Source organism: Neopsephotus bourkii, unplaced genomic scaffold, assembly GCF_033783945.1.
Source record: "Neopsephotus bourkii isolate Nb327-2 ecotype Australia unplaced genomic scaffold, CSIRO-AGI_Nbou_v1 NB_107, whole genome shotgun sequence".
Taxonomy (NCBI): Eukaryota; Metazoa; Chordata; class Aves; order Psittaciformes; family Psittacidae; genus Neopsephotus; species Neopsephotus bourkii.
In genome coordinates this window covers 2,854,839-2,868,624 of record NW_026900624.1, presented here as the reverse complement: position 1 = coordinate 2,868,624, position 13,786 = coordinate 2,854,839, and the positions used below count along the sequence as shown (strand labels likewise).

The following is a 13,786-nucleotide window of genomic DNA, read 5'->3' as shown; positions in this document are numbered from 1 at the left end:
TGGATTTCTGTGGTACTAGCAAAGGACTTGGTTATTTGCAAAGGGTATTCCTATTTTCCCACTTAACAAAGAAGTTGCATCTCTGCTTCTCACCTCTTTTCTCTGTTCATCTCAATTGCATATCTCATTGTTACAGGCACGTGCCTTTGCAAAGGAGGCAAAATCTACAAAATAAGGTAGAGCAGTAACTTGAGAACAAGTTGATAAGTCAGGATCAAGAAGGTGACGAAGCTGCATTGAATCTGATGACAATTATTTTGTTTGGACTTTTCAATTGTGCAGACACAATTGTGTAATCCTTCCAGGTGGGCAAGTTTTATCAAATGAAGTGATGAAATCATTCAAAGAGAACTGAGAGTTCCAGCCCTGGAGCCAGAAACACTTTTCAAGCTTTTTTTTTTAAATATGAAATGTAAAGCCTTAACAAGGCACAGAGCCAATTTGGTACTGACATTCCAAGGGAAAAGGTATTGAAAGCTATGTTTGCTGCTAGGAAGATATATACATTTCTCCCCAATTTATGTATCTAGTTAGTTGTGCAGTTGGCTGGTTGAATTCCTTCAGCTCGCTGAAAGGAGAGAAGACAAAGCTGTTGTGTAGTACCTGAAAAAATACTTCAGTATTCTGATAAATACAGAAATTCCACTGCTTAGCTAGAAATAAGTAAAAGTAGGAGCCTTTATACAGAGGCATAGCATTCTGTTGACACTACAAAGAAATGTTTGCAGTGCGTAAAATATTCACTTAAAAAAGCATTAGCTTCTTCACAAGTCTTTAGATGTGGACCAAAACAGTCAAGAGTGTTCAGAACAAAATATTCTGGATTAGTCCATATTTAAGCAGGTCAATTACAAGATTCCCTTTGAAATTGGAGGAGCAGTCACTGTCAACTACTGCAGTTAATAGATTATAGCAAATCAACGTCACTTCACAAAGACGGATCAGCAGATTCCCTGAGCTTGCACCCTGCACACATAACAAATCCAGACCTATTGCCTTGTGTGCATTTCTCATTTGGTGGAAAAAACACAGCGAACATTTACCTAACACAAAGACCAAAAGTACTGGAAAACAAGTATCAGAGTTTTTCATTCACAGTCTTCACATACATACAAAGTAAACTGGCACACACAAAGAGCACCCGCATTTTCATCCGGATCTCTGGCTGTGCAGAATCAAGGTTCTTAGTGGTCTTAGGCACTCACTCTGTCCACTAACTGGTCCTGCATCCTTGCTAACCTAGACTTATGGGCCCTATGACCTGTGGTCCAGTTCTAGTTTCTGGCAGTTATACCTCCATACATGCGCATCCACACAGAACAGAGAGTCCACCACCCAGGACAAGTAGTTAGAAATAGAGTTCAATAAAAAAGACAGAACAAGCTGCAGATCGAGTGTAGGACAACGTCAGGCAAAAGTATGGAGCAGCAGCTGTTTAACATGTAACCAGCCCCCTGTATACCTTTATATGTCCATTTTCCCATGGTTGTTCCACATGAAATCACCTTAATCCCTTTAATCCCCCACCTTTGATCCCTCCCCTAAAAATCCCAATTGCAAAATACTCTTCCCTAGCATCTCATAAGAAGTCCCACACAGTTCTGTAGGCAGTGACCTACCTCAGTCTGTAAGGTAATCCAGAGAACTGATCCCATTGACTCATCTTGAAGGGCATCATCCCAAGACAATTGGATCTCTCTCCTGTGACAGCCTCAGGAATAGCCAGGTCAGGGTGCACTGTTTCTCTGATTAGATTATTTGGGTTTCATGTACATTATCTTTTTCCTGTACACAACAGCAATTTCAGTAATAAGGCAAAGGGAAGTGAAAAAAATCCCCCAGACCAATTGTCAGCACTGAAATGCTTTGTTTCTTTTCTTTTCTTTTTTTTAAACTTGGTAGGTGTGGAAGTGGAATGTCGACCAGTAAGTACCAGACTGCAGTATGGTAATATCAATGGATGTGTGGCTGATAAGGAAGTGCCTATTTCTCACTGCGAGGTAAGTAACAAAAACAATCCTCCTGCCCCAAGACCTGCCCTTGCCCCCTTACACTCTTCCACAAGGAAACCTTTGCCTTAGATATAGATTCACTTTAGCAAATGGAGTATCACTTTCTGCCTTCTCACTGATTCACTCAGAGAGTGTAAATCTCCTTGGCACTTATTTCCTAAAGTAATTTGGTGATGCTGAATTATCCCTATTTAATCCAGAGTGAAGAAAGTAGCATGTGTTAGACACAAAGGCTTTGTTTGTACCACCCTCCTTTGCTTCCATCAGAAATTAGTGACTTGAAGTGTCTTTGCTAAGACTTACATAAAAAATAATTTTTTATCTCAGTATTATTGAAGTGATTTTCAGATCTGAGTCTACAGTTAAGCCCACATATCCCTCTTCAGGGTCTGAAGTTGACTGAGTGTTAAATAGGTATTTAGATGCATAATACTTTAAAAGACATTTAAACTTCAATACTATTGTGAGGCGTCCCTGCCTATGGCAGGGGTTCCATGGAACTAGATGATCTTAAGGTTCTTTCCAACCCTAATTACTCTATGGTTATATGATTTGACTTTTGTTTTCTATAAGCTCCCTGACTTTTCTATTAGCCTGAGCACTAAGCCGTTGCTTTCTGCATGTCTTGCACATTTCTTCCATAATCAGATTAAAGTTTAATTTCTTGCCCATCGTGCTTACACTGTTTAGGACAATTTCCATTTGAAACAGGAGCGTGGCTTCCATTCTGGATGTTCCCATCTCTCCAAGACTGGGAACTGAAGGTGACATTCTCTTCCTAGACTGGGTTGTAGCAGGATAGCTGCTCAATCTGAGATAAGCAAAATTTTGTACATCCCTTGTATACAATCCAAACTATAGCATAGAAGAGTGGCAGTCATGAAGGTGGCTTCCACCCAGCCTCTTGAGTATTTCTTTTAGTTAAGGCAGTAGGCAAAATTAGTCTCTACCTTTCCCATGACTACTGGAAAAAGAATGGAAACAAAGAGAAGAAATACTAATAGCATACATGCCCCAGCTATTCAGATAGTTACAGGGCAAAAAGCCTTCATTTGCTACACAAGCCTTAACAAGAGTGGAAGCTTTAAGAACAACAGAAACACTTGCCTTCAAACACTTCAAACTTGGTATTTCTTTTTTTGTTGTTGTTTCTTCATTTAGGGCAAGTGCAGAAGCAATACCAGATACTCTGTTCAGACAGGGCAATGGGAAGACTTGTGCAGCTGCTGTACAGCAACTCAAACAACCATAGTCACAATTCCCCTTCGGTGTGCTAACGGGACGGTGGTGCAGCATTACATCCCTTCTGCCTCTCAGTGTGAATGCTATTCTCGGAAGTGTACAGACTGAATATTTCCAAGAAGCCCAGTTTTTTAATCTCAAGTTTTATGATGATCATTTTTGCTCTGTAGACACTTTTATCCAGTAGAATCCTGACTAACTGTATCAATGTAGCAAGCAATAAAACTTATTAGCACAATAGAATATTATTTGATTATTCTTGGGTTGGTTTATAGAAGAGAGATTGCAGATTGTATTGTTTCTCTTCATCTTCACCATAGAAAGTAATCCACATTACTATTAAAAAAAAAAAAAAGCAAATCCACAACACAGCAACAGTTGTTTCTACTGAAAGAACATATCCTAAACCATTTAGCATTGTCTTCAGAGACATTACACTTGCATTCCCTGCTTCAGTGACCTCAGTGTGTCACTAAGGTCTCTGGTCTTTTTTCTCCTCCAGTCAGGGAGTACAGTAATTATGGCATAAGACTTCATAGGAAATAGGCTCTTTGTACACAAACAATACTGGTTATGGCTCTGGCAACCACATATCTTTCTACAATGAGTATACATGTTCCTCCTGAAGCCAAATGCAAAGAAACTGTGTGTCAAGGCCAGGCTGTGTGACTTCTGCAAGTTCCCAATACTTGTGACTGGGGCTGAGACAGCTCTTACCTATTTACTTCAGCACTTCCACAGACCAACTTGAAGAGAAAGCTCATCAGTATTCTCCCTTATTCCCAGATGCCAGAACTTCATCTGCTGCATTAGCTACAAAAGTTAGAGTTCTTTCAAATGTGGACTTGTCAGCAGCATGTTTAATTTAGCTACTGCTGCCAGGATAAATTTAGCATGATTTAAATTCTGCTTGGTCTGGTCAGGCCGTGGAAGATAAAAGATTTTCCAGAGGGTTGTTGACGCTGGTGGTATCTGATCCCAGTCAAGTAGTTTCATAGGGAAGTACTAATTTCTCAAAAGTCTGAGAAAGGAAAATATGTTCATTCCATTTCATTTTGTGAAAGACAAAAATATTTAAACTTCTCCTTGAAGTAACCTTTGTTAAAATAAAAAGGATAATATATATATAAATCAGATATATGAGTTGTATTAAAAAAAAAAAAAAGAAAAAAAAGCAGCACCCCCAAACTTTCCATATGTTTGTGATGGAATCATTGAGGCTTAGGAATAGGTTATGGGTGAAAGAAAAATAAATCATAGTTTCTTCAACTCTAGCAGAAGTGTCCTTTAACTAGTGAAAAGTATACATGGAAGTTCTGAAGGGTAAGAGTGCTCCTGAGAAGCACAGCAGAAAAGATCAGAATATCAGGTTATTCTTGGGCAGCTTTAAGGCTGACATCTGCAGAAATGCAAGGCATTTCAGAGGTCATTGTCACCACTGCCCCTGGGTCAGAGGGAGGAAAGTTTTGAGGTGAAGAGCTATTGCTCCCCACATGAATGCCAATGTCACATGGTTAAACGGGTCAAAACACCTCACCATCTACATGAATGGCTCCCTTTGGGAGCAAACAAAAACTCCCTCTGTGCTTTCAACTAAAAGGCAAGTTGTATTCCTTTTTGAGAGGAGCCAGGCAGTTCTCTGCTGCTTCTCTTTCGCCATTCAGCTGTGGATTCAACACATTGAATTGTGGGCCCTTTTTTCCTTTATTGTTCATTCAAGACATCTCATATTGCTGGACAGTCCTGGGAGAAGTGCAGGCCTTCTATGCATCTGTTTCTTCTGCTATGGGACTACAATAATCCCAGGGAGAGAAACCATATTTTAATTATCGCCAGCCCCACTTGCTGCAGTAGATCTCTGTCACCAGTTTTCCTCCATCCTCACTTTAGTTTCTCATTGTAGCTGGCTCTGAATATTAAGCTCATTGATAGATGGATTTGGGTCAACCAGGTAATCAGCTGTGCAGCAGCTCACCTGAAGCTGCAAATAACCAGCTCCTGGAAGTTCCAGAACAGCTTCAATAACAGAGTGGACCAGAGAAAAAGGTGGACAGAGGGTAAAAGACAATGTCTTCCTCTTCCCTTACCATCACTTATACCCCTTATTTGGTGCCTTCACCCAGACTGACCTTTCTTAGCTCATGAAAGCTGACAGGATTGCAGCCTAAGGCTTCACAGCTGCAGACATGTCTTCTAATCAGATAATTGAATGAGGCAGGCACCAGCTAATCAACATGGGGAGAACAGACAGGAGCATCTGCAGGGAGCTACAGTTTTCTGGAACTTCTGAAAAGCAGACACATACAACTAGTATTTTGCACCAGCAACAAAATGGATGAACAAGCAGGCAAACATTCCTGCTTTCTTCACTCCCACCTCAATTAACAAGAAAAAAACTTGTGGATCTAAGTGTATCAAGAAAGAAACAGACTTTAAATACATTGGCTTTCAGACTAGAGCAATTAGTATTTTTTCCTAAGAAGCTCCAGATTATTTATTGGAAAACTGCTTGGTTATGGGATCAAACTCATAGCAGAGGTATCTCAGTGGAACTGAATAAGAAGAACTGTATTAATACTTTACCCCAGTTCAAGAATATGCCTCATATTATATAACTTTTCTTCACCTCTCTTGGTTGTAATTTTGCTTTCAGGCATTCATGCCAGTGTGTGGACTAAAGTGGGTGCATAATACATCCCATGAGAGCTTATTCCTTTTTCTTACAAAATAGAGTTCTGTGGACTTCTGTATGGTCTATATGTTATTATTCAGGCCTGGCTAGTACCTATATATTCCAAGCAAAGACAAGGCCCTGTTGTGCTCAAGGCCAGAAGGAGCTTCTTCCTTGAAAATCCTGTCACGGAAACAGAAAAGCAAGAAATAACAAGAGGAAGGGAATATTATAATGCCTCCCTTAACAGATTGATACGTACATAAAGTTTTGGGTTTTACGTGCTGGTACATGAGAATCAAACTTTTTCAGCCAGCCTGCCCTAAAAGAGCTGTGATTTCTGTAAGGCTATAGTGTACTGTGCGAGTAAGGCAACGGGCTCAGACTTCTTCCATGCAGGCTTCAATGGTGTTTTTCATAGCCCAGTTTCATTTTAGTATAATTTAGAAGCATTCTTCCCTGGCAGAAGCAAAGAGCCTAATCAAGCCTATAATCAAGTACCTGCTTAGTAAAGAGCTGTAGCAGTGTAATAGCACATTAGACAGTGCTGTACATCAGACTGTTCCATTGATCTTCACCAGCAGCATCCAGGCTTCCCAGATCATTGTTTTTTAACTTGTACATGCCACTTGTGAGTCTTGATGGTTTATAGCTACCATTGCCCTTCTGAGAGTTGGTTCAGAATGCATCCCACCACTTCAGAAGACCGGCTGGATCATTGAGCATGCTACAGGATAGATATACAGAAAAATTAAATGGATCTGGGGAGGAGCCTTCTTAATCATTAAAAGCATCTAATCTCTCTGGTAACTTTTACAGACTTGGATGCACTACTCCTCTACAGCAGGTAAAACACAATCTGCCATATTTGTATTATCTGTCACAGCTTTGCATTATCAACTAACAACATAGGCAGGTACCTCAGGAAATACAGTGATGCCAAGACATGATGGCCAGGATATGACCATTGGAAAATGTCCTTAAAAATAGATTACAGACCCAGTTCCATTTTAGCCAGCTGGGTACTGCTCCCTATCATATTGCCTCTGTGTATATTATTTACTACCTGTGCTAACTGTATTAGCCGTAATGGACTCATCCTTATGGCTTATAGGAGCTCGTAATTCGAACCTGTGCAAGTAGAGCTTTGTGTCCAGAGGGATCCCAGCAAGACCTGGCTCTATGTTCCTATACTATTCCACAGTTACTGGGTATGCCTTTCTGTGTTAGCATTTAGTTAGTGCAGCATGTAATGTGGATATAAAATAGCATAATTTTCATCAAGTTTTCTGCTCTCTGTCCAGGGAGCAGATTAATTCATTATAAAACATTAAGGCAAAATGCAGTTCAGGAGTTACCTTGCGGTATTCCCTGATCCTGCTTCGTTAACAGAAAGTTACCAGGAGCTCTATATGATTGCACCATTGCCCTGTAACAGGTAAACATGAACCAAATTGAGATCTGTGCTGCTGCAGACATTTGAGCAAAGAGATCAAGCAAAAAGCAATTAATTTTTTTCAAATGGATGGAGTGGTAGTGCAATAAAAAATTGCAGGCACACCACCAGAAAACTTGTATGCATGGACTAATGTGCAAACAAAAAAGTCTGTATGAAGTAGCATCCCCTTTGCTAGAGAGCCACAGACAGTAACTGAGAACACCCTTTTATGTTATTATTATTTTACTGATTGCTGCAATCTAGTACTTTTCAGATTAGCCAGTTCAGAAGCTATGGCACCTAGGTTTTTCCCCATTTGTAACTGAAGTAAGCTTCTAAATGAAGTTCTGAGATTAACACAAGATACTAGCAGAGTAAGAAGAGCAAGTATCTGAGTGGGGCAATTTCACTTTTCCTATCTGAAGACATTATTCTATGTGAATACTAGAATAAGTGTTGAAAAGGTATTCTGTCCCTTTTAATGTACTTGTCTTCCCTGTATGCATGAAGAAAGACCCTAATCACTCCTTTCCCTCTTTTGTCAGGGGTAAATTATAGTGCAGAAATATTTGACAATATAAAGCTGTTCAGGATGGACTCAGAGGTCCTGACCACTCTCCCTTTTAAGTAAAATTAGCTATATAACATTAGCATAAGTGACACATAAAATTCCTTGCCTAGCACTTCAGTTGAGTCAAAGTAAACAGATGAACACAGTCACCTAATTTAACCTCACTCTCTTTGGTTTGCCCATAGCTGTTTCACTAAAAGGGCAACTACCTAGTGACAATCTGTCCAGGGTTTAAAGCTCCTTATGTGTTCATTAGCCTTTCTGGGAAAGTTTTACAGCACCCAGCCCAAGCTTTAAGACACAAAAGACACACTGCTCCCTGTATAAACTCAGCATCTTTGATAGCATAGCCATAGTGCATCAGTACATCTCTGTGTGATACAGGCAACTGCTATTCTCGTCAGTTATGATGTGCACAATCCTAATTCACAAGATAGTAGAAACACTTTATTCAGTCATTAGATAAATCCGTTTCCCCCTCTCACACTAGAAAAACTGTCATAGTGTCATAAGTAGGCTAAAAGAAGAAAAACATTTGAACTCCAAACAATCACACATCCCACCAATTATCAGTAGCAAATAAAAGTATTTTCTCAGATGGTATTAGTCATCAACAACTTTTCTTCCCAGTGCATTGCTTAAATTCTAAGATTGAAGGTTAAGCAGGTTCCATCACCTGCTCTGATTAGACAGTTGATTACAAGATAATCCCCTGAATATTTCATGCAGGAATGACAGTGTTGCATTCAGGCAGTAAGGTAACTTGAGTAGTTGAGATAGAGCCTTATAAAAAGGTTTCTGCACTTACCTCCTACCTAGAAGCACCGTAAAGCTGTGCAGATATAAAGACACTCTTCCCCACAGAAATCCCTCCAAGATAGTCTAATCCTCGAATAACATTTTTTGGAACAAAGCTGGCTCTGTTCTAAAGCCCTGGTTTTACATTAGCTTTTTTCCTTCCTCTCCTCCACTCCCTCTCCCCTGCCTTCTGGGGGGTTAAGACAAAATACGCCTGTTGTTACATTGCTTGTTGAGACATTATGGAGCATGAACAGAAGATGCTGAAGTTACAGCAGAGAGTTGCTATGGCCTCTCAGGTCATGGGAGTTTTGCCTTTTCGCCTGTCAAGATTGTAATCACCAAAACAGAAGGTCTTGCTAATTAGCTTCAGTCTGTGGTTTCTGTAAAGCAGGATCAAGCCAGGATGGAAATAGAAGTGCTGTTCACTACTTAAGCCAGTGCAGAAGCAGATTGTGCACATGATCAGTGTAGCCACATCCTATTAGCACTGATGCAACTTCCAGCCAAACCTCCAGGCAACATGGAAACACACACGCCCGGTAAGTTTATTCTCTGCTTTATTGTTAATTGCTGCCTATGAAGTTGACTAGGTGGAAAGGGGGTGGGGAACAGAGAAAGAAATACTTTGAAAGGAGTTCTCTGTCTTCTTTCAGGACATTTTCAAAAAAAACAAACCAAACCAAAAATCTGTGGCCCAGGTTACATAGAGACAGCTCAAAGATAAAACACGTAGAGTTCATTTCTTCTGCAGCTTCATGAGTGCAGCTGTGGGTCATTGTTGTGGTCCACGTGGAAAAGACAATAACTAGGCAATGTCTTGTGCTGGACTTCTGCTCTTTCCATCTGCATTTGCCTTATTGCAATGCAATGGGGGAAACGAGCAATATCCTTTTTCAGGAGACAATGTGCAGCAAGGAGTTTTCAGTTCCCATACACAAGGAACAAATCTTCTCAGTGCATAAAACCTTTTTGTTTGCGTTCCCAGTTATGAAATAATGTCCAGTGTTGATATTGTGTCACTATTATTCTAATGCTGCAGTCGAAAGCTCTGTGGTTGTTTCCATTGTTATCAGAGCTGTAGCTCTGCCATGTACTCTGAACTGCAAACTTCGTGAAATTATTTGTATAGCAAACCACACTGTGCAAAGAGACATTAGATTTAATACCTACTGCTGATCTTTCTTGAGTTATTACAGTGTCCTTTTTCTATCAGTCAGATTTGGTCCTGATATGTACTTTATGACAGAGAAATCACGTGTTTTCTGTAACTTTAACATGTGGAGTAGGATTAACCACCCCCCCCCCCCCAATAACTCAACAAGATGGGAATCTGTAAAGTTATATGCACAGTTACATTATGTTGATATATCTCCATTAAGTTTTCAGGTAATACAAACATTCATAAGGCAGCTCAGGTTTTTGTTTTATACCGTGTATCTCCCACATCTATTTCCACAACTCTACCATTTCTTTCACTCTTGACCATTAAGGTTAATGATTTCACCCTTTAAGAGACCCTCTGACTAATGGTGTGTGCCAGAGGTGAGTGAGCATCTCCTTTAACTCAGGTGCATTCTTCATGCTCCTAATGCTAGAGGTGAGGGCTTCTGTGCACAAGTGGCCACTACAGGAGCACAGCCACAGGTTTTTACATTTGTATCTGTGACTACAGTATTCAGGTCAGTCAAAGCCAACAAGGAACCATACTTCCCTTTGCTTGCCCTTGTCTATCTGAGGTGCTGCAAGGCTGTTTTTCTGGCAGCAGTTCAGGGGCAGACTGTCAGGGCTCAGAGCTCATCCCCCTTCTAGGCATTCAGTGGCCCATATTAAGAGTTCAGCCGTCTGAATCCAAGGCCAGCTTCTTCACCAACCAGAGCTGGAAGTGAGAACCTGCCCTCCTTTCCTCTGGGAACTGCTTTCAAGCTGAGGCTTTACAGCTCACCCCTACCCGTGCTACATCTTCCTGAGGGATCACTGAGCTGTGTCTGACCCTGATCACTGTCTCCAGCCCTGAACCTGCCCGGGACTTGCTGCTCTGCCTCTGGGCACCCTGTCAGCAGGGTCATTCACTGCTCTGTCCTACCATGCTCTGCTCCAGGCTCAACTTTACCCATGGTGTAGACAGCCATAGAGCTCCTTTTCCTTAAAATGACTGCAAGAGTATTGTTATTATTATCTGCATCAGGAATTCTTACTTTAAAGAATCAGTGAATATACACTCACTTAAAAGGCCAGAGGATTATGGACAAGTTGTTTTGTTTACTGCATATTAACAGCTTCCTGACCTGTCTCAAAGTGCATGGTGATACAGGAAGAAGCTCAGCTTGTGCCAGAACTACTTCTTATGCAGAGCTCCACCAAAGTCAATACAGATACAGTACAGTGTGGTTTCTTCATGACTGCTATTAATGCCTTTTAAGAATCATAGGAATTAAAGACAGACAAGGATTTTTGGATTTGTCTCTAATGCAGCATGGTACATTACATGGTATATTAAAGCAAATTTCAGTTTAGAGGATATGAAGCCAACCATAAATAAGTGAAACTTGGGAGGAAGCTTCTGGAAAATGAAACTTTAGGTGTGGCTTAGAGGAAGTAACAGGAAGACAAAGTCAGAGATGGAGCAGTCCTGCTAGGGTTTAAAGTGGGCACCATAGCCCCACACAATTCCCTGCCTCCTTTCCATCTTCAATACATTGTCCCAGCCACATGCTCTGTGGGAATGACACTGGAGATGCAGCCAAAGGGAGGAAGAAGTAGAGCTAGAAACAGAAAACATAATTTTTCAGGTTTGCCACTTCCCACAGATGAGTTTCCACCAAAAGACATAAGATCCAAATTTGCAGCCTGTGATTTGAGTGCTCATACAGTACTTCTCAGACTGCAGATAGGAACCGCAAAACCACTTATGACAAGTGCTTACTAATACCTTTGACAACCTGGGTGTCTCTGCCTGTCTGGACCCCATTCCAAAATTCAGTTTGAAATGCCACATCCTGAGCTTCCAGGGCACTCAGCAAGGGCAATCTCTTGGGTTAGGAATCCCCTATCTCAGTCATGTCCCTTTACATCTGGCTACACATAACACTGTTTCTCCTCTCCTTCCCAGCCTCCACAATATGATCAGAGAAGAAATACTCTTTATAGAGAGAACTGTCTAATGCTGAGTTTAGTTATAGGACTGATTTTAGTAGAAGCAGTTAAGTAGTAGGGGGCTAAACATCTAAACGGTTCTTAAACCATCCCAAAGAAAGAATGTCAGATATCTGAAATTTAGCAGTCAAATTCCATCTTCTTTTATTCAAATAAGGAGTCCAAGAACACTGCTCTAATCTAAATTGTCTTTACTAAAACCTATTGGACCTCTTCTTCAAGTAATATGGAGTAAGGAATGGATTTCTTATGTAAAACTTTATTCCTAGACATTTTCTCAGGTGACCTGTTTCCTTTAAGCTGGACCAAGACTTATTTAATTAACAGGCATTCCCTTGTGTCTGAAACTCTTTAATTGAAATACTAAATAATAAGCAGTATTTTAAAGAGACAAGAGGTGGCAGCTTTAAAAAGAAAACTGCAGTGTGATGAAAACACTTGCATGCTTGTACAGTGTGCCTAGCTGTATTGGAATCAGTAACTCTACATATGCATGTTCAGAAACTGAGGAGTCATTACCTTAGTGGGGACCTAAAGAACACATATATAAGCATGGGACATCTTATTTACATATACCACTTCCAAAGAAGATACATTTAAGGAATTCTACATAGAAACAGTAAATTGAAGTAGTTCCTTTTCATACCTATATGGAGGGTAGAAGGAATAACAAGTTTGTCAGTAATGCTCCTAAACTGCAGACAGTTTGAAAAGCCTTGTGGAGGAGTCTGTGTGAGTACAGGTACACTTCTGTGGTGTCCCATTTCTGATACTTAACTGGAAAAAGAGGAAGATAAATGAAAGCAGCCCAGTACCTGTGCTCTTGGTGGCCAAACCATTGACAACATATTCTGCAAGTAGTTGTGCCTATGATAATCTGGTCATCTGGACCACTTAGATCAGATAATTGGCTGTTACTCAGGATTTGATACAGAGCTCCTAATGAGTTAAACTCCCTTACTGCATATTTTCAAAGCATTGTGGCCCTTTAATACACTCTCTCAGGCTGGAAAGACTTTTGGCAGTATAGTGTGTGCAGCTTCTTCATCTCTGCACTTTAGACAGGGAACTGGAAGCTCAAATGACAAGGTCAGTTGGTGCACATATGACCAGATTTTGAATTCACAAAGAACTGAAGCAATAGAGTGCAGGGAGTCTGAGTGAACAAGTAGATTATTACTGGCTGTGACTTGGTGCTGGAGCTAGAGCTGGCCACTGACCTCTGTCCTGGCTGTACCTTGTCTTTGGAAGCCATTTACAACTTAATGAAGTTTGACTGGAGGGATGCTTCCCAGGCTATTTTTCTAGAGTGAGTGTAGTTCTTAAACATTTGCTTTCCAGGTTGAATTCAAGATTCACTCTACTTCTGTTCTCTGGGGAGATATATATATATGTATACACCAAAGCTATGCATGTGTGCATGTATAAAAATGTATATATATGTGCACATGCATATGCACACAGCTTGTTTCTATCAATACTAATTCCTCTAGAATATTTACAGAATGAGAACACGTAAGGCCAGATGTTGTAAAGGCTTACAGGGTAGAATGAGGTCAGGCAGCATCTGAAGCAGAAGCCCCTGAAGCGCTGCAGTACCACAGTCAAGCACTGTCAAATATGGAACTCATTCAGAACAAAACATTTTGGTTCAGTCAGTTTGATTTGGGAAGATGAAAAGCTTTTGGGAAAACAGGAGTCTTCTAAGTACAGATTTGGAAATTGTATTTCCATCAAAAAACTTATTCTGCCTGGAAGTCCCTGACTGTCTCACCAGCGAACCTCGGGTTTGTGATACAGTTTCTGAAGGTTGGGGAACATAATGGAAATGAAATAATTTCATTATAAATGAACTGCAGATTTATTTATTTTTTTTTCCTTAGACCTAGTTAAAAAGA

At 40.5% G+C, this 13,786-nt stretch overlaps 2 protein-coding genes across 2 annotated transcripts in view; both read left to right on the top strand.

The window, feature by feature from the left end:
• Window positions 1-3,497, top strand: part of VWF (von Willebrand factor) — a 132,919-nt gene extending 129,422 nt beyond the window's left edge. Inside the window, exons 51-52 of the mRNA XM_061358144.1 lie at window positions 1,903-2,000; window positions 3,174-3,497. Coding sequence (XP_061214128.1) covers window positions 1,903-2,000; window positions 3,174-3,362 — 287 coding nt within the window. The 3' untranslated portion in view covers window positions 3,363-3,497. The remainder of the gene's footprint in view (window positions 1-1,902; window positions 2,001-3,173) is intronic.
• Window positions 3,498-8,654: 5,157 nt separating this feature from the next.
• Window positions 8,655-13,786, top strand: part of ANO2 (anoctamin 2) — a 182,092-nt gene continuing 176,960 nt past the window's right edge. The window contains exon 1 of the mRNA XM_061357995.1: window positions 8,655-9,274. Coding sequence (XP_061213979.1) covers window positions 9,226-9,274 — 49 coding nt within the window. The 5' untranslated portion in view covers window positions 8,655-9,225. The remainder of the gene's footprint in view (window positions 9,275-13,786) is intronic.